Source organism: Falco cherrug, chromosome 2, assembly GCF_023634085.1.
Source record: "Falco cherrug isolate bFalChe1 chromosome 2, bFalChe1.pri, whole genome shotgun sequence".
Taxonomy (NCBI): domain Eukaryota; kingdom Metazoa; phylum Chordata; class Aves; order Falconiformes; family Falconidae; genus Falco; species Falco cherrug.
Window position 1 is genome coordinate 75822455 of NC_073698.1, and position 25487 is coordinate 75847941.

Below are 25487 nucleotides of genomic sequence, written 5' to 3' on the forward strand. Positions count from 1 at the left end.
TCAAAAAACCACCCAAGCAGAGTAATCCAGGGAGGGCTTGTAAGCGGTAAGCACCAACAGGCAGTAAATTATACCCGTCAGCTGACTGGCAATTACTGCCTAAGCACTGGGGGGGTGGGAGTTTGGGAATATGCGTAAACACTTCTGCATAGGCAACTCATCCTGAGCAGCTGATAACTTGTAGCAGTACACAAACCAGCTCCTAGCACCCACATAGGCTTTGTTGTGCCTGTAGGGAACTACCCAGAACTCACACCTGCTTAAGATGAGGAAGGGCCAAGCACTACTAGTGCTGGCTGTGCTGCAAGTCACGATGGAAGGTGTGGGGAAAAGCTTTCAGTTAGCAGTACCTGGGATTCGTTCCACCAGCTACATATGGTAAAAGCAAGCGACCCTGCTTGTTGGTGTGCAAGGGCATGGCTGGGGTTCCCAGGTGAGATGCTGAGGCCTCTCTTGATGTGCTGGGGCTGGTATTGCATAGATATTTAACGTGTTTTTTTTTAATCACGGTATCTGCCTTCTTCCCTGCTTCTCCTTGAGCCACGACACAGTGGCTCTCTTCTCTCATTCCTTCTTTTCTGACAGCTGACACGGCCAAGTGATGAGGGCTTCAAAACTTTGGGCAGAAGCTCAGCACGAGCTTGCTCTCCTTAAAGCCAGCCCATGTGTTGGGTGCTCAGGGGTACGTGTGAGTGTGAGGGAAGGGGGTACGCCTGGAGGGACGCGTTTCTGCTGTGGAGGGAAGAAATGCTGTCCAAACCAGCCTGATGCACCACCAGGCTTTCCAAATGCCCCTCTCTGCTGGGTGCAGGTGGTTGCAGGCTTCCAGCACAGCCACAGCTGGACACCAGCGCTGGACGTGCTGCTGACAGGGGGTGTCTGTGTCGCTGACCTTGATGGCTGCGTGCAAGTACAATGCCAAGGGCTGAGCACTGCTGGCTGGGACACGTTCGCCCAGGAGCTCCCTCGCCGGGAATACCTGGGCATCGAGGCCAGACACCTTCCAGCCACGCAGCTTTACCTCAGCCATGCTGCCCCTCTGGCCCCTACGCCCAGCCACGCAGCTGGGTCCCATCCACCTGCGCTTCTGTCAGCGGGCGACAGGCACCCAGAAGCGCCGGGACGCGGAAGGTTCTGGAAGGGCTGCGGTGCCCCACGTGTGCAGCCCCGGCCCGCCACAGCTCCCCCACCCAGGTGCGTGGGGACGATGGCCGCTGCGCCGCGGCCGTGGGCGCCGTTGGCTGGGTGCCAGGCGCAGGGGCCCCCCGCGCCGCCGGCGCTGTCCTCCCCCCCCCCGCCATGTGCGGTCTCGGGTGTGTGTGTGCGCGGAGGGGGGAGCGAGGGGGCGGACACAGTGGAAATTTCCACTCCCTGCAGCAGGCACGGCCGCCGCGGCGGGAAGGGGGAAGGCGGGCGCAGGCCCCGAGCCGCCGCAGGGGGGGAGGCGGCGCCCGTGCCGCGGCTCGGCCCGCCCCGCCCGGCTCGGCCCGCTCCCCGGCGGCGAGTGTCCCCCCCTCCCGTCCCCTTTCTCCCCCGGGCCGGGGCGGCGGGGCAGCCCGCGGGCGGGCGGGCGGTAGCGGCCCCCCGGCGGGCGGGCGTGTGCGCGGGGGAGGCGGCGCTTGGCGCGGGCAGGGGGCGGCGCGGCGGAGCCTGCGTAGCTGCCGGCGCCCTTTAAGCCGCGCCGCCCGCCCGCCCGCCCGGGTGTCTGTGCAGCCTGGGAGCCGCGCGGGCAGAGCCGCTGCCAGCACCGCCTGCCGCCGGGGACGCGCCTTCCTCCTCCGGTTCCCCCCCTCTCCGGCATCGCCGCCGCCCCCTCCTCCCCACCCTCTGCCCCGCCGCGTCCCCGCTCCTACCGCCACAGCCAGCTCTAAGATGCCCCGCTATGAACTGGCTTTGATCCTGAAAGCCATGCAGAGGGTGAGTGAGGGAAGGGAGGACGGGAGGGAGGGAGCCAGGTGGGACCTGACAGACCCCCGCCCCGGCGTCCTCTCGCTGCCGCCTCCTCCTCCCCGCCGCAGCCGCACGGCCCGGCCCCGGGCGCCCGGGGGGCGGCCCGGCCGGCCCCTTCCCCTGGGGCGAACCCTGCCCTCCCCGCCCGGCCCGCCGCGCTCCGGAGCGGCGCTGCGCAGCGTGCTTCGTTCAGGCTGCCGTGTGCCTTCCTCTGCCCTCTCTCCCCTTCCTCTTTCTGGCTTCCCCCCGGCTCTCTTGGCGAGTTTGCCTGGTTGCTGCCCTAGAGCCGCAGTCCCCCCCCTCCCCCCTCCCCTTTGGTCCGCAGGTAAGCAGATCCCGCGCTTAGCGAAATAGATGCATTTACCCCTCTCTTATCTGCCTTCCCCGCCCCTCGTGGTGCCAGTGAACTTAGCCCTTTCCTTGCCTTTGCACACCGATGCCGGCACGTCCCCCGTCCTCCCCCGCAGCACCAGCGCTTTCCATGGCCGTGTGCTCGCCCCCCCACTCCCAGCACCTGCCATGGCCGCGCTGGGTACCGCGCTGGGGGTCCCGTCGCCTCTGGGAGGCCTTGCGGTGGGCTTTGATGGGGGAGAGCAAGGACTCGCTCTGGCAAGCATCCCCTCGTGGGATGGCAGCTCCCTGCCTCTCCAGCCAACCTTTCTGCCGGGGAAGTCTCAAGAATTATTCCCCCCCCCCCCCGCCGTTGCTAACACCAGTTGAGCTCTGCTGATACGGCTCGCCGTATTGCCTACGGGAAGGGTTGCTAGCCGTTGCCGCTTTTTTTTTTTTTTTTTGGCGGCGTGATGATAAGCCGTGGCGTGAGCAAGTGAGGCTATATGATGCTCTTTCTGTTTTATAAGAGCTGAATCAGTGCGGGGTGTGTGTGTACTTGTGCGTAATAATACTACAGAAACATCTCTGTAGATGGGACCCTTTATTTGGAAAATAATAGCTGATACTGGTCCTTCTCTAGTACCTTCTATAGCCTTTGTTTATCTGCTACTTGCCAGCTTAATATGCAGTGCTGGTGTTGGAATGTAGCAGCACTTCTGCTAGGCTGTAACCCTTCTGCTCTGACCCAGCGTGGACATGCTTGCTGTTGCATTTAACCGTAATTTAAATGAACATGTATAGCTGTCATAGAATAGCAGGAAGCTAAATAGTATTACTGTGTTTCTTTTGTGGTTATAGGAGCATGTCTTCATGTATTACATGTGCGACACATACTAGTACATTTCCATTCATTTTACATGTACCATCCACATGTCAGGGTTGGCTTTTTTTTTTTTTTAAACTTGGCTTAACTGCAGAAGCTGTAGTAGACCTCAGGTGAGTCCTCTAGTGGAGAAATACAGCAACAGAGAAAAATCTGGTGACATTGCTGCACCACCTCACGGAGCAGCATTTGCTTTGACAAAACATGCTGGCTGCTTTTGGGCTTGGGTTGTCAACATGGTAATTTTATTTTTTTCCATACCCCTCCCCATCAGGGTATAAGCCACAGGTAAGGTGATGAGATGCTTTTTGTATACATGCTGTTAATGTGGGAGGTGCATTATGCTGTGTGGGCAGTGTAAATGCAGAGCAGGACAGAAAGCATAGCAAGTCTGACATAATACTGAGACTAATAAACTGACTACTCTGAAAGGATACCATGGAGTGCTGTCTGGTGGAAAGGATCTTTGGTTCCTAGAATCTGACACAGAGATGCAGGGATAAGCTTTTAGCTGTAAGATGCTTCTAATGAGCATCGATGCACTCGGGATTTAACATCTGCAACCTTTTCCTCTTTGAAGTTTGACTGCCTAGTATATTCTTCCCTGATAGATGTATATTAAGGTGTTCTTTAGCTTTGTGATTTATGTTAAAACACTTAAGTTTTGGCTCAGGTGTACTGCTGTTTTTAATGTACCCTTGTTGTAACTCTAAAATTTAGATTCTATCTCTAGATGCTGTTGTTGCTGTTGACAGTACACCAGATCAAGGTGCTTTTTTTGTGTTCCAGTATCTTGCTGCTGCTGCCTTTCTTGTGTAATGAGAACACTTGGAAAAAAATTTCTGTAGTGGTTGTAAGCTATACAGTGCTGCTGAATCCTGGCAAAGGGGTTGCTCTAGTGACCCCCATAGCAGTGCATAATCTTGACTGTAATGCTAACTTAAATTAGTCAAAGGACGGACACCTGAATATGGGGTTAATTAAGCAGTCTGAAATGATAAGGTGACTGCATAACTCCTTCCTGTAGAAGTCTGAGAGATCATATACAGTCCTGAATAAATGACATTGCTGTTTAACGCTAGTGCTTCCTGAGGAAGCTACCCTGGGCAGGTGTTCACTGTCCTGCCATGATGTCAGTCCCTCTGTGGTGGCTGTGTGCTCTGGTGCCCACTTTAGTGTGAAGGCTTGAGCAAGTGTTGACTTTTCTCTTGCTGTCTGTGGCATCCTTCCTCACCTCTGACGGCTCCCTTGCCTTGAAAAACAAAACCAAACAAACAAAAAAAAAAAGGCAGACCTTTGCTGCCTGGCTTTCTTGTGCTTTAGGGCTGTTGTCAACTTCTCTGAGCTCCCTGGCAGCTTGAGCACAAGCCGTCTCAGAGCTACAGGCCAGTAGGCTTTCACGGCTCTCTTCAGAGGTAAACTTTGTGATTTTGTGGGGTTCCCCCCCCCCCAGTTAGTTTTAATAGTTACCTTGGTATTTTCATAGATGTAGGCAGAATAAATCCCTCAAATTCACTTTTGTTGCTTTAAACTCTTTTGCTCCCTAGTACTGGTTGTGTTCAAGCCGGGGATCCCGCCTCATTTTTTTTCTTCCATGTGGCTTCTGCCGTGAACCATGGAGTCTGTTGCGCAGCTGGTCTCCTCCCTACACAGCTAGCCTTGACATGGTTACAGGGCAAGCATGACCCCTCAGTCCTGCCTGATGCTCCCATGTCCCTTTGCTTCTTGGCAGACTTCCTCAGAGTCTCTTCAGCTTTCCTTTTGTGTCTTAAAAATGCAGCACCAAAGAGTTTGCGGGGTGTGTGTGTGTGTAAGGAGGAAAACTCTTGCTTTCAAACTTTGTCACCAGTTGTCTGCATGTACTTTTCACAAAAGCTTGTGAGTTTATTCTGATGAGCAGCCATTCTTTGTCCTGTTTTGTAGGTAGGGTATGGTCAGGTGATTGACATGCACTAGAGATACTGCACTTGTAAATTGCCTGTGGATGGAGTTCTTGATCAGCAGAGGCTCCAGTCAGTGTTTTTCAGGAAAACAATAATAAACCCTCCTAAAATACTCCCAAAATAATCAAAAGCTACTTCTCTGTGGTATCGCTATATTTGAAGAGTAGCTGCAGTGAGGGACTTGGATTGTGTTACTCTGTGTGAGTATGTGGAAGAGATGCTTTGGGAGAAGGCTGGAGTATGAGGCCAGTGAAGTAACTGGAACTTAGGGTGGAAATAATGAATTTTGCTCGTGTGTGGCTTTCAACCCTCCAACATGCAAACAACAAAATTTGTATGGTGAGCTTGGGGAGTTTGATGGCAGACTTATCAGTAGTGTACAGATAGATGTATGTAAACAGCACGTTTGGCTAACCCCAAGAGCCTGAGTCACGAACTGCAGTTGTAGTGAAGGTGCAGAATGAAGACATAGTTTTGTGCTCTAAACTTCACTATTCGTAGCAAAAGATGAGTTTCTAATTATTTCCAACTTTCTCCCAGGGGAGTCACCACTGGCTTTCAGCAGGGGGGTTATGGCAGAGCAGGACCTTCAGCAGGAAAGGGTAGTGACCCGCTAGTGATTTAGCAGTTGTCGTCGCTTGCTGGAGAAAGGAGAGGTCTTCAGGGAGGCTTCTTCCCTACCCTCCTCGTCCTGCGGAAAGTCCCTTGAGAGCCTGGGGAAGGAAGTGGGGGGGGAAAGGGAAGGAAGAGCTGGAAATGGCTTCCTATTGCTCTGATGCTGTTTTGCAGACTGACCGCAGGGCGGCAATGTGAGACACCCGCCAAGGAGAGCTGGCAGCCGGCGGAGCCTAGGACAGACAGAGAAGGTGGCGATATTCCCATGCGGTTCTTGCTGCTGCTCGACTCTTGCGAGCTGGGACACCTGTCTTCAACAAAACAACTTTGTAACTGGAACTGAACTGAATGGACAGTTTGCAAATACTTTGTTAGAGTATTTCACTAAAAATGAGGAAGCGTGTCAGTATTTTATTAGCAGCGTACTCTTCTCCCCTACTTCATGTGTAACGAAGGACAAACGTGTCATAGTCTAAAACCTAATCACCTCATTTCAGCAAATATCTGGATTCGGGGACCCATCTACCCACCTCTGTAGTACTGTAGTGAATCTGGGCTCTGTTTGACTGGCACGTTCATGCAACATAATTTGTCTCCAGCATCTGTTTGTTGCCTTTGGAGTGGGTTGCCATGTTTCAAAAATTCCCTACCTGCTGTGGAGATTGTTAGCTATTTTAGGAAAGCCAAAGTAATGGGCAGTAGTGTTGCTTGACATCTTGACTATTACACTTAATTGCTGTGTAGGCAGCTGCAGCAATTGGGCTTTTGATATCTTAGTTGCTAGGAGGAAGCAGGGAGAGAGTGAAGAAGGCAGTAAGCAGGCAGATACTGTTTTTATTTATTGCCTTTCCTTTCCGGTGAACCTACCTGTTCTTACAGTTCAATTGTACATCTTTGCCACCCTGCTCCCCTACTTAGCAGGTTAAAATGACAGAAATGTTTTTCTCTGTTTTCCTTTGACTTTTTTAGTAGGCTGAAACGGGCTCCTCTTCATAGTATTATGCATAGCAGGGAAGGACCCTTGTGTTGGGGGTGGTCCTGGAAAGAAGGCCAAAGATCTGGATCTAAAAGCCAAAACTGGAAAAACCACATGATCTCGTGCTGACTGTCCTGTAGGAGTCAGCTTTTTGTTTTCTGTCTTAAGCATTTCCATAAGAATAACTTGATTTTGAAGTGTGAGATACAGACAGCATTGGAGAATGATACAGTCTTGGCTGACGCTTGCCCCTTTTCAATCTTAAGACTTGAGAGTGGTCCTCATCTAAGTTTCTGCCAGGTGTGGGATATGTGGCTGTCTTGGGTATGGGGGGAGGTAGAGGATTATTCTCTCTTGCAAAATAGTTTGTCTTTTTATAGCAGATAGTTGTTAGCTAGGTGGATTTGGCAAAGTTGTCCAAAGTGAGTGCTCTGTTGATGTCAAGAGTAAAGGCTTTGAAATCCTCTTGGTTCATGCAGGTTTCCGCAGTGTATCAAGTGGTGTGCTTGAGTGTATGTAGTGGCATGCCCTGGGTTAACTCTGCCACTCTTGTTCCCTAGTCTGTAGAGTTGCAAGCCTTGAGTGCTGAGGCTGAGCTGTGGGCAGGTTCTTGTGTCCATGCTGGGACTGGCAGATTTCAGTGAGGTTTGGCTAGCCCCTCTTAAGTGGGCAGGAATGGTGGCTTAGTCTTTAAAATACTTTTTCTTTGCCCCCGTTACCTACTTAGCAATGTGCTCTTCTCTCTTGGCTGTGTCTCTCTCCTCCTTTGTTCACTGTATGTATACATGTGGATGCATCATGTATATGAACAGGGGGATGCTTATAAACTTCATAAGGGCAGATTGTCTGTCTGTTAACGTTTGAAGGAGGGAGAACGTATTCTGATAAAATAAAATTATTGCTCTCCATTGTTGTAAAAACCCTCAAAAGCAACTGACACTTTAAAAGATGTCCATCATATCACTTAGAATAAGCTGTTGAACTAATTCAAGTATGAACATGTGTATATGTTTTCTTTCTTCTAATATATCATATATACCATATTTTCTAATGATGGAGCTTTTGCTTTCTGTGCTTATTCAGTAGTTTTCTCCAGTTCCCTTGTTCCAGGGTCATAACGCTGGCAGTTTCCACCCAAAGATTATGTTGGTGGTTGTTGATTATTGATCACGTAACTTATCTTGCTTTTTGTGAGACTCCAGCCAGAGCAGGCTGCTGTAATTATTTGAGCCACAGCTGCCCAGACCTCCTCTGCTACAAGTCTGACAGTAAGAGATTTTACATCTGTTACAGAAGAGATTTTACAAAATTTCTGATGGTGTGCTTCTAACAGGGTGGTAAAGTTTGACTTCCCTGTCCAGAAAACTTGATTATGTGCTCCCAGATCCTCTACAGATATCAATACTTGCCTATTTATGCTTGTTTTACCCATTCTCTTGCTGTTGCTGTTAGTGACTAAGTACTTCATCAAGTATGGCTTGTGTGGAAGCAGTTGCTTGATAGAGCTGCATATACCAGCCTCTGTGCTGCTTATCCAGGGGCAGCAGGAGCCACTGGGCACTAGGCTGTTCCTTTCAAAACTGGCTGCCCAGTGGACCAGCAGGAATATCTCTGGTGTGCATTCTGTAGAAGAGCTGATAAGAAGGTGCTAGGGGGAGGGGGGTAGGGTAATAAAAGGGAGGACAGATACACAAAATATAACTGTTTTATGCAGAAGTGGAACAGGAAAGATGGGAAGTAGAAATATGGAAAGTAAGGCAAGATCGGTGTAAATGAAGGACCTGTGCTGTGGGAGCACTACTGCAAATAGCGGTGCTGGAAATGAGATACTAAAGAAAACGCATCACCCCTGGTGAGGGGAGGGGGAAGGGAAAGAAGCAGATGGAGTAAAGGAAAGGTCACAAACCCTAGAAACAGGATTGTGAGGAACTACACAGGAACTATTGTTCTATTTCTTGCATCTTTTTTTAGTCCTAGTTTGTCCACTTGTAAGCCAGTCCTTGTGCTTCAGTTATGCAAATATTTAAGGAATAATAATTAAAAACAAAGGTACATGCAGAGCATGGATGCAGAAGGGGAATGTGTTCAGTGGAGTTGATGTGTTTGAGACTACTAGAAAAATCAATGTTTGGTAGCTTTTAATAAAGGTCATTACAAAACTTGATGTAGACTAGCTAGTTGTTTTATAACCAAGATAACTTTATTTAAGCCTTGTTTTGGAGTCTTAAAAATCCCCAAGAAGAATTAGAAATCTTGTAAGAGCACACTGCAGAGCAGGAAGCTTAGAGGGCCTTGAACTTAAATTCTAGGATTATGTATGTCCCTGAAACTTCTGTCTTGCCTTTCAATAAAACTTGTGATGCTTTATGTTTTTGTAAAGGTGTGGGCAGCCATAAATGTGTTGGATACTTGAGGAAGTCCTAAATTAGCTAAAATGAGTCTGGTTTTAATTTGTTTTATTCTCCCTAGAAATTCTAGGAAGAAGTTATTCGTAGTATTTTGTCCGGTTGCATGTGACTAATGCTTCTGCTACTCCTTTGTTATTTCCCAAGTAATTTCTGAAGTCTGTACTCTCCTAGCCAAGATCCTCTTAAAACTGGGTGAACCAGCATGTTTTTCTAGGCTAGGAGTGGAGTATGCCAGTTACATCAGTTACTGCTGAATGGTGATAATCACTAACTGGATCACATTTTTGTACCTTGCAGCTAAAGAAAAGGTCATCTTTGGCAGCAGTAGAGATTTTACAAAATTTCCTGATGGTGTGCTTCTAACAGGGTGGTAAAGTTTGACTTCCCTGTCCAGAAAACTTGATTATGTGCTCCCAGATCCTCTACAGATATCAAATACTTGCCTATTTATGCTTGTTTTACCCATTCTCTTGCTGTTGCTCTTAGTGATGAAGTACTTCATCAAACTAGGTGAATAGTACTTATCAGTGACAGTGAATATGTTTGCGCTTCTCACCTTTAGGTTGCCACAAAAAGGAATTTGAGTCTTCGGGCTAAGTGTCCCTCTGCAGTTTCCAACTTAGTATGTTAGCTGATGTCTTGACACACTTACCTGGCAGGGAAAATTCGGCCTGGTGCTGCATAATACCAAAATTTTCTACTTTTTACCATCTCCTGGAGGAGACACCCCCTCCCATCTGCATTAAAATGGCTTCTTTCCCTGTTGCCCTCTTGTGCTCTTTAGTAACTGTTGACCACTTGCCTCCTCAGTATCCTCTGTCCTCTTCTGTTTCCAGTTCCTGTGTAAAAGGAAGAATGTCATTGTGTCTGCAGTTGCAAAGAAAAGCGTGTTTTCCTTGCTGAGGGATGGAGCTGCATATAGTGACAACCCATATTTGAGCATCTAAGCCTCTGGTAGTCATCTGCTTGAGTTATGGCAGAGGCGTGAATGATTTGGCTTATTTGCCAGGGAAGAGTAGCCCAGTTCCTCAGCAGTGCTGAGCAGCAGCTGAACCTTCTGCTCTCTTCAGAGAACCCAGATAACACCTGTCACCTGTGTAAACATAAGCCAATTTTTTGGGCAGACAAGGGGAAAAGGAAGTACTTGCATACATGTTTTCTTTAAACTAGTAGTCCAAGTTAAACTTAAGAAAGTCCATCAGCTTAAGACCCAAGTAAGGTGACTACAGTATGTCTAGGTAGGTGTGGAGAAGATAGTCTTTCTTTATGGTATGTATTTTAACAAATAAAAAGGAACCTTCTATCTCCTTTCTTCTGTCCCCAGCTTAACACCCCACCCCACCCCCTTGTAGGTGTTTGGAGTTTCTGAAGAAGTAGAAGCCAATAAATCCACTGTTCCTGACAGTGCTGGGGACTGACTCATGGGGAGAGAAACCATCCAAATGTGAATGCCACAGGCAGTGGTATGAAGTGGCTTGCTGAGGCACTGCTAGTGATACTGGTTTCAGAAAACAAGCCACCCTCCTCTCCCTTTGCAATTAACGGTACTGGAGCTTCTGTTTTTATGGAGTACTGAATAAGGACTCTGCTAGAGCTGCATCCTCTTTCTTCTGCCTTCTCTCCTCCCCCCCCCCCCCCCCCCCCCCTTCTTAATTTCTGACTTGGTGGGAGACCTAAATAGGTCTATACACTTGGGATGGGGGGGTGGGAAGAATGGTTAAAAACAAAAACAACTAATTGATTTATTACTCTAACACTGTCAGTCACAGTGCCCTTCGGCTTCAGTTGGCCTAAAGTACTCCAGTTTGCTTCTGTAATAGTTCACAGTAGCATTACATTTCCAACTGGGAAATGCAGTGTAGTTCTTTTTCTGCTGCTGAACTGCATGCTGCGAGGTTACTTATTTCTCTCATGTCTCCTTCAGCAGTCCTTTAGAAAAGAATCGAGAAGACTGTGTTCTGGAGCAAGCTTCTCTTTCTGATGCTGCAGTAAAATGAAGACCAGAACTGGAGCGATTCCTGAAACCCCAGACAAAAAAAAAAAAGTGTTCGTAACAACTCCTTTGAGTGACTGACTTGAACATTGCACCTCAAATTGGACCTTTACGGTAGTGATGGTTTATAGAGTTGTCTCTGTGGCACTTGTGTTCTTCAAGGCCAGCAGATGTATTGACGCAGTACCACTTTGGGGCAGCAGAGCATGTGTGGCAAACAGGTTAGTCAGGTTGCTGCTGGGTCAGCTCACTTGGAAATGTGGTACTCTTCTTCTACTCCAGACTGTTGAGCTGCTGGGAATGCCAGTCCAGATCTTAAGTTATTTATTAGATGCTACAGGCCAACTTCTGCCTCTGAGCTTTCCTGCTTCCTACAACATAACCGGTTTGTCTCAGGTGGGTTTCCTGCTTGGCCTCTCTGCTCCAGGTCCTGGTTTACAAGGGAAGGTCCTGAAACTGTGGTCCTGGATGTTTAGGGCTCTCAGCAGCTGGCAGGGCTAGCCCCTCCTTTCTCAAGGGCATGTACTACGTAAGAGTAAGTTGGTGTGTATCAGTTACTCCATGAAGGACAATTGTGCTCCTTTTTTTTTTTGTGTTCTAGAGTGCTGCAATAAATGGAACAAAGCTTTTTCCTATGTTTTTCCCCCTGAGAGACGGGCTGCCTCAGACAACCTTGTTTTTACTGTGGAGAAGTGGACGGGTAGGAACTTGCATGTCCGTAGCAGGTAGCCTGCAGTGTGAGCAGGCCAGACAACACACTTGAGGAGCTGGATGTGGTACAGGCCTGCTCAAGGCATAAGACTCTTATTCTTTTTTTTCATTCTTTTTTTTCCCCCCCTTGGGAGAGCTATTGTTAATATTTGCATGTATCTGTTGAGCCTGACAATCTGGGTATACTCCTTCCATGCAAGTGAGTTGTTGAGTAGGTAAAATGCTATTGGTATGAGTTAACGTGCCCCTGCTTGAAGAAGATGAAGAAAAATGTTCTTTCTAAGAAAGAGCCTCAAAACTACTGTGAAAAAAGTTAAGTATGTTCTTAATTTGCTAACAGATGATAGCAGTGGACATTCCTGTGTCGTATGTGGGTGTTTGCATCCCCAGACTAACCCTTAAAGCAATGGTCATTGGGACTGACTCTTTAAGAGAAAAGGGAAGTCAACTGAGAAACTTCCCATCTGCTAAGAAGAGAAATAGGTTGAGCAGAAAACAAATAGTTGCTTTAGGGCTGGAGCAGTTTGATTCTGGCATATTAAAAGACACATCTTATTAGAAAAGCACTGTGGAGAAAGTTTTCCTTTAAAACAATCATAAAAATTTCTCCTAAAAATCCCACCCTAAATCTGCTTCACATTAGCTAATATCTCTTCAGGGAATTGCTTGACTTTTTTTTTTTTTTTTTTTCTTAAAGGACAGGCTGCCTGTTGGAGCGACATATGCATTGTTTCACCAAAGCTGTAGCCCTCTATCTTCAGACAAGAGGGAAGCACATCATTTTGTGTCTTTGATATGATCCAGCCAGAAAACAGCCTTAGGGAAAAAAAAAACTTCAGTCCTTGGCAGCAGTGCTGTCTTTCTGTCTTTTTTTTTTTTTTCTCAGTGCCACAATGTATGCTGTTCTAATAACTTGAGATTAAACTCACATGGGGCATCTCAAAAGTCCTTCTTAAGACTTGAGGTCATAACTTGCTGAAAGTTCAGAGGGACGAATCTCATTTTCGTAATGAAAAAAAGTTCCAGGGTTATTTTAGAATTAGGTCTAATAAGAAACTGGTACAAGAAGCTACTTTAGTACAGTAATTTAGTAACAGTGCAGCAAATTTGTAGCAGCTACTGAAAGCTTTCCACCTTCCTGCTAAAGAGAGCTAAACCCCGCAAAATTCAGATGTTGATTACAAAAGTGATGATTAGGGTCTCTGTAGACTGGTTATTTCAAATGCATCATCTGGCTGTACCTTCCAGTGGAAAATGCTCAAGAAACTTAATGTATTGTTTATTTTGGTTAGGCTGAGCCCACTGTAGTTTTGCAAGTATCCTTATTGGGAAATGTCATGATTTATTCAAGAGAAGCTGTCTAATACTTGCACTTTTCAGAGTGCTTGAATGTGCTTGTAACAGTTGTGCTATGAGCTGGGTACCCCTTGTATCAACTAGATGTAGTTTTAAGAATATTTTTTTTGTGTGATTCATAGATATTACTGTCTAGTATAGTTTGCCAGGTCATTGATTAACCTACAGGGAAGATGGTGGGATGTGAACTGAAGTTCAAGTCTGAACATTTTCAGTAATAAAAGAGGGGATAATATCAGTTATTACTATTTCTTTAGCTTGCACGTTATTCTAATATTCTGTGTAGCGGTTTTTTCTTCTGTGTCTGAGTAAAATCGCTTCTTACCCTTTCATTACAATATTTATAGTTTTGGTATAAACATTATAATGTAGTTGCATTTGAAAATATAACCGAATATAGTAAAAGATGCAACAACACTGAAGTGTTGCTCAAAAGTGCTTAAAACTAAGAATAGTACATTATACCTGTATCTGGCATCATATGGTTGGAAGTGTTTATAATTCTGTGTTGGATTACACTAATAGACTATTTAACTACTGCTGCATTTGTGGGTGGGAATAAATGTGAATTCTTCTGTGGAAGAATTTAAAATACATCTGTGGTTTGAGGCTTATGAGCATGATAAATTTAGCACACTACTGTAATCAGTCCATTTTGTGCCATGTCTCCGTAGTCTCTCATTATTGGCTGTAACTCCAGCAGAATGAATATCTGTATTCTCATGTGGGTTTGTGGTGGTGGTGGGGAACCCTTATTATCTTTTTTGATTCTGAACTACTCTTGAAAAACAGCCAGCTTGTACAAATAACATGATTGTGAATTTCTCCTGAAGGCTGAAGTTGTGGTTTGCTGTAAGCTATGTTAAAAATACATTTGCCTTGGAGAAGTGCACTTTTTTTTTTATATCAGCACTGTTGCTGCCTTCAGTAATGCACAAAGTAAGGCAGAGGGGAGGGAGTGTGTGATTTTTTTCAACCTCAACTATAGTTTTTATTATTGTCTATCTGAGAATTTTTAATGTTTTTATTCTTTTTTTAAAACAAAATGAATAAGCTACAGGAATGCTAAACAAAAACCCACCCAAATACTAGAATACGTTATCTGGGTGTTTGTACTAATCATAGATGAATTACTAGGGAAATGTGAGTTTCAGCATAGTGCCAGAGCACTTCTGCAAATGAAGTGGGAGTGCCTGAAACTGATGCTTGTACAATTTCTAAGGCTGGTAGACCTTATGGTCACAAAAGAGGTTCAACAAGGTTTTTTGTTGGTGGTTTTTTGTTTGGGTTTGTTTGTTTTGTTTTGTTTTTTTGGTGTGTGCCTACATTACCTTTACTGGTGGGTGGGATAGAGGAATGGAGGCAGACCCCGTTCCCTACTTTTCTGTAATAATCTTGAATACTAAAGATTTGTGTTCTGATCATTAGACTAGACTAAACAGATTCTTTGGTTTGGTCTTCTCTTCCTTTGCTGTGTACATTCGGTGTAGGAAGTCGAACTTTGTCCAGCACCCTCTAAATCCATTGAAAGGTTTCAGATGGGTATTGGTAAATGATACCTCCCAAAACATAAATAGGAGATAGAGGCATCCTGTCTATGTGGCAGAGGTAGGAGCCCCAGTGTGCAGCCCTTCAGACCCCCTTCCTTTCCCACCTGTCTGGTTGTCTGCTAGCAGTCTTTTTATTATCCCCTTCCCTCTACTCTGAGTGCTTCAGTCCTGCTTGCCTAAATGAGTACCTGTTTCCTGACATGCTTTGATAGAATTGGGTGTGATTGGGGCTTGAGGAATGGAGAGGCAGGGTATGCTTTGCCTTCAAAACCTTGGGTCTCTGATGTTAGTGATCCTCTTCATGCTTGGATGCAGATAGATGGTGCTGGCAACTGTAACTGCTACCAAAATCCATCTGGTTCTCCCTCCTGTGTCTAGGGTGCTCCCAAAAAATCCTGAAACCATGCGGGTGTGGGTATCAAAAAGCACACTGCAGACAGAAATATTCTTTAGAGTATCAGATGTAGTCAGATGTCAGGTGTAGCTTTGCTTTTGTCACTTGCTTGAATGGGACTTTTTTTTTTTTTTCAGTTGGATTACATGGGATATGTATGAAGGACTTCCAGAGCAAAATGTAACCCTGTGATTATCTGTACCCCAGGCAGGTGCAAACTCACCTAAAACCTGTGGAATAACATTGATTTTTCCAGCTGATCTTAAATTTATGTTGTTTTTTGACAGCATTGTGACTTCATTTTGATTTTTAGCTCTAGCAGCCAGCTGGTGTCTCAAGTGCATGCACGTGATGCCAGAATCTATCAAGATTTGTGGGGTGCGGTGCTAGTAATGCTCCTTAGTGGTTGTTTTTTGTGTTCTGGTCGCCATCCCCATTGTCCCCCCCTAGATCGCTTGATAGAGGAAGGCTTGTTTAGTGTCTTGAAGCAGACTTGGGCGATTCTAAAGTAAAGAAAAATAAAATGTCTGTTCCTTACCTTGGTCTGGGGAATTGGGGTCATTTAATACTGCAGAATTGCTGCGTCTCTTAAGGTACTTGTAAACATTAAAGTTGATTTGTAAAAGGCATTACTACTTAGTTCTACGAATAATTATGTGTGTTACGGTTTGCATAAATGCAGCAGGAAATATAAGGGGGAAAAAAATCTGTGGTGTTCAGTCATTGTTTTACTAGACTTCAAATTTTTTCTCATTACTTCATGAAATTCTTCTCTAATTCAATCTTTGTCTTTTGTCTTTGCTGCCTTGCAGGGTTGGTACAGTAGGCCTCACTAAACTTAGCTGCAACTAAGAATTTCTCCTACATCAACTGAGTTAAGGCTGATGCTCTTGTGGAATGTGGATTAAAAGTGCGTGCTAAGTTCCAAATTTCCATTTGAGAAGCGGAGAAAGTAAATGTGCCACAACCACCAGCATCAGGACAGCAAACCAAGGGACAAAGAATTTGATCCACAGTGTTGATATATGTTAACTGGTTCACGTGTTGCTTAACAGACGTTTGCTGGGGGGCGAGAAGTGGACGTCAGCTGTGCGAAGTCATTTTGTTTACAGAAATGAGGGCTTCTTTGGAAACAGCAGACATTGCCATTGTGGCACTGTACTTCGTGCTTGTAATGTGCATAGGTTTTTTTGCCATGTGGAAATACAATCGGAGCACCGTAAGTGGCTACTTTTTGGCAGGGCGTTCTATGACCTGGGTGGCTATTGGTGCATCTTTGTTTGTGAGCAATATTGGAAGTGAACATTTCATTGGGCTCGCAGGATCTGGAGCGGCGAGTGGATTTGCAGTAGGTGCATGGGAATTCAACGCCTTAATGCTTTTGCAGCTTTTAGGATGGGTCTTCGTTCCAGTCTACATCCGGTCGGGAGTGTACACCATGCCTGAATACTTGTCCAAGCGTTTTGGAGGGCATAGAATTCAAATATATTTTGCAGCATTGTCTCTAATTCTTTATATCTTCACCAAACTCTCAGTTGACTTGTATTCAGGGGCACTTTTTATTCAAGAATCGCTAGGTTGGAACCTCTATTTGTCAGTTATCCTCCTTATTGGAATGACTGCACTGTTGACTGTGACTGGAGGTCTTGTGGCTGTCATCTATACAGACACCCTTCAAGCTTTGCTTATGATTATTGGTGCCCTCACACTTATGATCATAAGTATTACGGAGGTTGGTGGGTTTGAAGAAGTTAAAAGAAGGTACATGTTAGCGTCACCAAATGTTACGTCTATCTTGTTAACCTACAACATTTCCAATACCAATTCCTGCAATGTCAACCCAAAGCCTGATGCTCTTAAAATGTTGCGTGAGCCAACAGATGAAGATATTCCCTGGCCTGGATTTCTGTTGGGACAGACACCAGCTTCTGTGTGGTACTGGTGTGCCGATCAAGTCATAGTTCAGAGAGTTTTAGCTGCAAAAAACATTGCTCATGCCAAAGGATCCACTCTGATGGCAGGCTTCTTAAAGTTGCTGCCAATGTTTATTATAGTTGTCCCAGGGATGATTTCACGAATACTGTTTGCAGATGATATCGCTTGCATTAATCCGGAACACTGTTTTCAAGTCTGCGGGAGCAGAGCTGGATGCTCTAACATAGCCTATCCACGTTTGGTGATGAAACTGGTGCCAGTTGGTCTGCGGGGACTGATGATGGCTGTGATGATTGCTGCACTAATGAGTGACTTGGACTCCATATTCAACAGTGCTAGCACCATATTCACACTTGATGTCTACAAACTCATTCGGAAGAGCGCGACGTCTAGAGAACTGATGATTGTAGGAAGAGTCTTTGTTGCATTCATGGTGGTTATAAGCATTGCCTGGGTGCCGATAATTGTAGAAATGCAAGGTGGTCAGATGTACCTTTATATTCAAGAGGTAGCGGACTACTTGACCCCACCGGTGGCTGCTCTGTTTCTTATGGGTATCTTTTGGAAGCGTTGCAATGAGCAGGGGGCTTTCTATGGTGGAATGGCCGGGTTTGTTCTTGGAGCGATACGGTTGATACTGGCATTTATCTATCGTGCTCCGGAGTGTAACCAGCCGGATACTAGGCCAAGCTTTATCAAAAATATCCATTACATGTATGTTGCAACAGCTCTGTTCTGGATCACTGGCATTGTGACCTTTGTAGTAAGCCTTCTCACGCCTCCACCTACGAAGGAGCAGGTTCGGACGACCACTTTCTGGGCAGTGAAAAACAGGAATGTGAAAGAGAATGCTGCAAAGGGGGAGCTGTACAAAGTGCAAGAAAAGAGCATCCTGAAGTGCAATGAAAACGCTAACCACATCATTCCAAATGGCAAATCAGAAGAAAATATTAAAAATATTAAGCCAGAGGATATCAATCTTCTGGTTACTTGCAGAGATGACAGCAACCCAGTGATTTCTGTGAGTCACTCTGAAGTTGAGACACCAGTTGATTGTTACTCAAATGGACAAGCAGCTTTGATGGGGGAGAAAAAGCACGAGGAAGAGACTGATGATAGAGACAGACATTTGAAATTCATAGATTGGTTCTGTGGCTTTAAAAGTAAAAACATGAACAAGAGAGCTCTTCGGGAGATGGAGGAAGAGACTGTTTGTTTACAAATGCTGGAAGAGACTCCAAAAGTTAAACTATTACTAAATACTGGACTGGTCTGTGTCTGTTCGCTTGGAATATTCATGTTTGTCTATTTCTCTTTGTGAGTGAGTAGTGAACTTTTAAGGGTATGGCTAAACATACAGAAGTTGATACAGGTCTCTGGAGATTTTGTTTGTTTTGCATTTTTGGTTATTTGTTGTTTTTTTTTTCTTTTCAAATAACAGTAACTGCAACTGAGGCATTGTTTACGCTATAATTGTAAGATCAAATCAACTCTAGCCTACGTAGAGACCATTTGAGACATGTTGTCCTATCTCTCCTGAAAGCAGAATGTGTCATGTGATGTCTTTTTCTTTTCCCTTTTGTCCTCCCCCCCCCCCCCCCGCTTCCTCCACTTGCAGTACTAACCTTTTGTTTTTCCATGTATGCATGTATAAATATACCAAAGGCAGGCAGGTGGCTGTGTTTGAAGTCAGGCGGTTACAGAGCTCAGTCAGCATTAAGGTGATGCTAACAAGTAATCATTTACCAGTGTGTAAAATCTAAATGATTAAAACTGTGTCAAAATATTATTTTTTTTTTAAATGTAGGGCTGTGATGCGTATTGCTGTGCAGTTGTTCTTTGTAACATAGCTGTATTACTTTTGCCAATTCGGCACTTTTTAATTTTGCTCACTGCTTCTAGGTTTGTTTTGTTGTTTTTTTTTCCAGTTTTTCATTTTTCTTACGTCAACAACAGGAAGATATTTTGTCTCATCTTTAGCACTTAAAACATGATAGCTGTTAGAGCTTTTTTTTTACCTAAGAAAATTTGCCTTTTGACTTCTATCCACTGTAAATTCCATTACTGAAAAGTTGCTGTATTTAAAAAAACACAAACAAAAACTAACCAAAAAAAATTCCAAACCCAAAAACCAAACCAAAACTCTGGAGGTGATAAGACTGGCAATGGAGGAGATGGGGAGAAAAGAAAAAAAAGGAATGCTTTTTATTTGGGTTTTGTACTATATTGAAATAGAAGAGTACCTATTCAGCTTTTTCAGTCTGCAAAACTTTAGACTATAATTAGGGTTAGCCTCTTCTAGAGAAAAAATTGTACATAGGTTCCATCATGGGGGGAAAAAGTGTGAGACTTCTAATGTCTTCACTTTGGTAAGCACACTGAAAAATAACTCTGCCTCTGCTGTGTATGTCTAGAAAGAAATACTCTGCAGCCCTACCGTTGCTGCATACTGAGCCTGTAAGGCTAGAAAAACAAGTGGGAAGACAAGAGTAAGGGCAAGAGGGGAAAGAAGTGGAAGTGGTCCTTATTCTCCAGAGTCCTTTTGCCTCATGTCTTCTCCCACTTCCCCTTTCACCCTGTCAAACTTTTTTTTTTTTTTTTTTTCCCTTACGGAATGACTACTGAGGGGTTTTGTGTCAGGAGATAAGGAGCACGTGCAGTCATAATCTGTGTTGGCAATTGAGGTCTGCCTTTATGATTCTTTGAAAAAAGTTAAACTTTTCCCAGGTGTTCATAGATGATCAGTAGGCCTCGAGATCCTGAGGTTCCTTTCTCCTGAAGGATGGATGCCACAGACAGGGATGAACAGTTTCTGGGTATGGAGGACATTCCAGCAGCTTGATGGAGCTTAGCAGACGGAAAGGTTGCAGAGCTTGGTCCGCTTCCCCCTTGGTAAAGCAGGAGAATGTGTTGCCATCGTGGGTGCTCACCTGCTTTTGGACACAGAGGGCAGCTGGCAGTGTGTGGATGCACTTACAGTATTAAACTCCTTTATCCTCCAGGACAGAATGGTCACATCCAGGCTTTCCATGTGAAAATAATCCCTCCAGTTGTCTTTGTTCCTGAGCTCGTCTTGGGACTTGTTTGAGAGAGTGTGAACTGGCTAGGCCAAAAACTGTCTGAGGGACCATGCTGACAGTTCAGCAGCATCGATTCAGGGGTCCAACAATGTTTCCTTGGCCCACCAACAAGAAACAATTCCTATGGGTGAAGTAGTTCTGTAGAAATGAAACTTGGGTTAATCCTGCCTTTGACTGCTGGAGGAGGTTTGCTTTCCAGTACAATGGTGCCATAAATGGCAGGCCGTCCAAATAGCTTTTAGTAGTGTGATGTATAATGCATATTTTCAGAAAAAATAACTTTTTACCATTTTTGTGGGGGTTTTTGTTTTGATGTCATTTTTAAGCCAGTTAAATCCCATTCATTCCAAGACTTTAAACAGAGGCTGAGATGCCCCACCTTTCTCCACTTTTAGTTGTTGCTCCTGGAAAGTAGACTGCTCTTTAACTGGAAATAAGTGTAGGAACAGTGTTACAATATATGTAGAAGAGAAGATTTACTGTACTGGAGTCTTGATGTTAGTAACGGTGTGACAAGACACATCTTCTTACTGTTTGTGTGGTTGGCTTTGATCAGAAAAACCATTTTGAATACTTCTTAATGGTAAAATTGTAGTATGTGAAATACATTAATGGCATCTCAAGTTATTTCATTAGTGGGCTTAGTTGGGAAGGTCAGTACTGTAAGAAAGGTGTAAAACATAGTTGATTAGTTTATCCTGCATAAAAACAATTTAGTACAAAATTTGATCTTGGTGGGATGAAAAATAACAACTTGTGGAGGGTAATGATAGTCTCAGTCCAACAATATCTTCTTGAAAAGGCTGGGATTTGGTTAACATGCTTAACTTGGCACAGGGAAAGAGAGACTCTTGTACCAGGCACTGTCCCTTAGTAACTTGACACATTTTTCTATCGGTGACGGGTACTTGGATTTTTCTGGACCAATATTAAATGCATTGCCTCCTAACCTGTGAAGCCAGGTTAGCTCAGGGACCCTTTTGCTTGGCTTGGCTGCCATTGCTTCATCTGTGCTTGCTTTTTTCCCAGGGTGCCTTACATGGTTGTGAAGCTGAAGGCATGGCTTTTATTGCCACCTGAAGAGTGATTTGCTTATAATAGCTTTTCCAGCTTGATCTTCCTCCTCTCTTCCACCCAAGTAATTTGATATTTTAAAGAGAACACTGTTTAAAGAGTTAATAAATAGGATGCTTGAATCCTGTTAAGTATAACTCCAGTACATCCATAGTGAAATTTTCCTTTACTGTGGTAGGGAGTCACAATCCTTCACAAATGTGCAGTGCAGCCTTTGACTATTGAATCTGAGATACTACATCTCCCAGCTAATGTATTCCCACTTCTGCTAAACTAACAAGTTGCTGCATTAATTAGTGTAATTGGCAGTCAGTCATGATGCCAAAACGGCACAGAGTAACTGCTCAGAGACTATTTTTGTCTTTAAGCAGCAAAGGTCATTATTTCATGCAACGTTGGGGATCTAGCCGGTTTGCACTGGACAGACTAGCTCCCAACTTTTCAGTGAAAAGTCAGGTAATTTATACAGTTTTCATGAGAGGTTACAACATCTTTACAATATATTCATTTGATTTTGACATCTGATCATTCTGTTCATAATAGGTGGGATCTAGGTGGAGTAAACCTTTCAACTTTCTTCGTTCAACGATTTCCTGACTTATGGTTTCCTTATCTCCTTCAGGTGCCCACCTTATCTTTTCTAATTATTCGTAGTCCGTTCCTTTCTCAACACAGAGCATCACCCAGAGCATTGTACCAAACTCATCCTGACTAATCTTTTTAAGACCTTGTTCTGTTTCAGTCAGGATCTGAATAAAGTAATACCTTGCATCCCCCCTATCTTTGGACCTGTTATTTTGAAGAAGCTTTTAAGCAAGTTATTTTTCTTTTCAGTTGTTTAAAAGTGTATTTCTATGCTACTCTCTGCCGAATGCCAGCCTCTTCAGTCATATGCTGTTTTCATGTCTTAGAGGTCATAAAAATTGCTGTTGTTCTTTGCTGTGTATAACCACTTAATAAAAGGCCTTCATTTGAGGGGAAAAAAAAAAGGCTTCAAGCAAACTGTCTATATTGGTGAGCAAGTACCTTGCCTAGTGTAATGGACCTTAGTGTAAGAAGTTGCTTGAGGATTTTTTTTTTTATAGTGTAAACATGCCTTTGCTAATCTGCTGATCATGATCTTTGTGGAAGAGGTGTTAACCCAGGTTAATACATTTTGGTTTAAACACCAACTTTTCTGTCCAGCAAAACTACAAAGGGTCTCCCATAAGGACAATCAGTTGCATAAATCTTAATGCCTGGCTACTGCTTCCTCAGTGGGACTGGCTAGTCATGCAGGGGTAGATCCAGGAGGATGAGCGCTTCTGTCTTGCAGAGATTAGTTTATTTATTGCCTTGAGCTTAGAATGGCACTCTTGGAAAAACTTATTTTGGAATGACACTTTTTTTTCTATTTCCCTTAACTTATTTTTCTGTTAAGATATTTGAATTTTCTCCCAGAAATTTATTTGAAGCCTTTTATTTAAAAAAAAACAAACCACAAAACAAACACCCCCCCCAAAAACCCAACAACAACAAAAAAAGGCTTCTTGGGAGCTTAGTAGTACATTCTGGGAGACTATTCTTATTTAATTTTTTTTTTAATGACTGATTTGATGCTATTCTCTGCCAAACTTTAGGGATTTTTTTTGTTATTTTTGTGAATTTTTTTTTTCCTGTTGGGTTTTAGTAATACCTGAAAGGAAACGGTGAGAGATTGTAAGAAACTAAAATGGCCTTCAGTATACCGCTTGTGTATTTTATACTTCTCCACTTCTGTGTTCCCCTTTCCACCTTAATCCCAGAAGGGCCAGCATGAGACTTCTGATGTAAGTCATGAGAGTACTGTAACTGAGTAGTGAAGAGGATTTATCACAAGGTTACAGTGAAGCGGGCAGAGCCATCAAAGGGTCTCTGCACGAGCACTTAAAGCTTACAACTTTAAAACATACAGCTTTATTTTTTTTATATATATATTTTTTTAAATCCTAAGATAAAGGAGGTGTTGGGAGATGCTCCCTTTCAGAGAACAGGATACATGGAAGAAGTTGGAGTTTCTAAGCTCTAGCTTTCTTGAGGAAATCTTTGGATTTAGCATGTATAGCAAAGCAAAAATACTCATCTGTTAATTTGGTATTCTGTATGTTCTGTGCCCTTAAACGTAATTGTTTTGAAAATAAAACTAACCTTGTTATGTGATGTTAAAAAGCAGACTTGTGTGCAATGTTTTACAAAATTTTTTTTAAGAAAATGTTTGTATATAATTAAATGGTTTAATGTGCTTTAATTGGCCTAAGGTAAAGAGTAGTCCTAGAATGTAAACATATATAATTAGGATTCTGATTTCACTGTGAGATCTCTGAACTCTCTTGTTTTGCAAAGTGGTTTGTTTTGTTTACAAAACACTTTCTATTATTTCTTTTATGGTGTTGGTTTAAAGGCATTTGCTTCACTTCTGTTCTAATATTGAATTCATGGTATAGTGACATCTGGTGACACTTAGCATTATCAGTTTCACTGTGTAAAGTCAGACACTTTGAGCAAAAATGGTAATGATATGACAATTCTCTGTGTCTATAAATACACGTTTTTAAATGAGGTGGTTATAAAAATAGTTGCTGTGCAAAATGTTAGTAGTCTTCTTCAAGAAGAAAGCAAATTTTCTAATATCACTAGGGCAGTCTCTTCATTCATCATCTTATTTTTAAAGCACAGTGTCAAAGTGATGCTGCTTTACCTTGTATCTCTGATATGTTTTTTTAGATATCTGTGAAGTATTTTTGGTTTTTGTTGCTGTTGTATTTTTTCTGCAGATTTTATATAAAATACCAGTTAATGAACTGCCTTTTTGGGTTTTTTGTTGTTTGTTTTTTTTAACTATTCAACTAAAATACATTTCAGACCAAAACCAAATGATATCATATAGCATTTGAAACTTGCCTTTTTGCTTGTCCCTTGTTTTTTTGAAATAAGCCAAATGGGCATGTAGATAAGATCACTATAAAGGATCCAGGTCTCTTTTGGTAAAGTGTTATTTAAAGGTCTGTTAAGATCTTATAAGACAATATACTGAAAAAAATTACTGTAGTAGGAATATAGATTTAGAAGTGTTAATGAGATTAATACAGCTTAATTATATTGTAAGTTGCTACTGTCCTTAATGACAAGCTTTTTGTCATAGAAACGATGTATGATAAATTAATTTTGGTCTAGTGTATAGAATCATCATATTGCTATAAACCTTTGAAGTAAATCTGATGCAAAATTTTCATAGTTAGCATTGCTGGCCCTGTGTATACTGTTCTTTGTATACTGTATGCATATTATTTTGCCTACTGCATTAGTCTTCAAACTAAAACTCTTATTAGAGAGTATTTGGATACTTCAGACTGTGTTTCTTGCAGTTTACATTCCTTTACCATGGCATTTTGTCCTGTCTAAAAGTATTGTATGGAAATGTTTAAAACTTCTGTACAAAGTTTCAATAAAAATAGAGAAAAAACCCAACAAACAACAACAGAACAGATATTTGTGAAGCTACTTTGGAGAACTTGTCTATAAGTGTCATACATATTCTTCCTTGTAGTAAGCCTTGCATCCCTCTATACAAAGATACCTCTCAATTTTTTTCCTGTTGTTACAAGGCAGACCTCTTCAAGCAGGGTGTGGGTGTTTGGTTAGAGGAAACAAACCAAAGCAGATTCTTAGAACTGCAAGAACTTAAGGATCCAAAATATGGGTGGAGAGTTTGACTGCAGAACCTTCAGCCCACCTCATGTTGTGGGGAGGTGGGGCTGGGGTGGCCTGGGCTGCTCTTTCTATGGCCTGAAGCAAGGCAAGGCTGAACGCCTGAAGCACCCTGCAGAGCAGCAGCCTGCATGCAAAACAAAATATGGGTGAACCCTCATTTAACGGAGCGGCTGTGTTGGATATCATGCAAAATTACTAACTTTTTTTTTTGTTCTTTAAATGCCTTGTTCAGCTGCTGCTTAACCAATTCTTGAGTGGGACAGGCGCCTTCTTACTTGATTATGGAGTGTCCTTAAGTGGCTCCAGTTGTGTTTTGCTATCCCACTGGGACTGCCCCAGCTTGGATGCCTCGGTGTCTGTCTTGTGTTTATCTAGAAATCATTCCTGGTGCCTAAGTCCTCCAAGGAGCCTGTGCCAGCAATCATGCTCTAAGAATGATGCATGTGATGCTGTCTCCTCCCTTGTAGGAAGCAGTGACAGCTTGTGGTAGTCAGTACTTAAATAGTTGCCTTTGGGGAGGGAAGGATACCTTTCCACAACTTTTATTTGAAAAAGAT

The 25487-nt window shown here is 43.6% G+C and overlaps 2 protein-coding genes across 3 annotated transcripts in view; both read left to right on the forward strand.

Moving 5' to 3' along the window:
- Nucleotides 1-1775: 1775 nt before the first annotated feature.
- Nucleotides 1776-24702, forward strand: SLC5A3 (solute carrier family 5 member 3). Its single transcript, XM_055703293.1, has 2 exons — nucleotides 1776-1917; nucleotides 15925-24702. Exon 2 carries the CDS (start codon nucleotides 16227-16229, stop codon nucleotides 18366-18368), a length of 2142 nt encoding a protein of 713 aa, XP_055559268.1. The 5' UTR covers nucleotides 1776-1917; nucleotides 15925-16226; the 3' UTR covers nucleotides 18369-24702.
- The window catches only part of MRPS6 (mitochondrial ribosomal protein S6), a 47015-nt gene continuing 23309 nt past the window's right edge, over nucleotides 1782-25487 (forward strand). The window contains exon 1 of one of the 2 annotated variants that reach the window (XM_055703294.1): nucleotides 1782-1917. In XM_055703294.1, coding sequence (XP_055559269.1) covers nucleotides 1873-1917 — 45 coding nt within the window. In that variant the 5' untranslated portion in view covers nucleotides 1782-1872. The remainder of the gene's footprint in view (nucleotides 1918-25487) is intronic. The other variant, XM_055703295.1, reaches the window with a different exon arrangement.

Coding starts and splice junctions, on each gene's coding strand:
- SLC5A3 (XM_055703293.1), top strand. CDS start 16,227: ATGAGGGCTTCTTTGGAAACAGCAGACATTGCCATTGTGGCACTGTAC.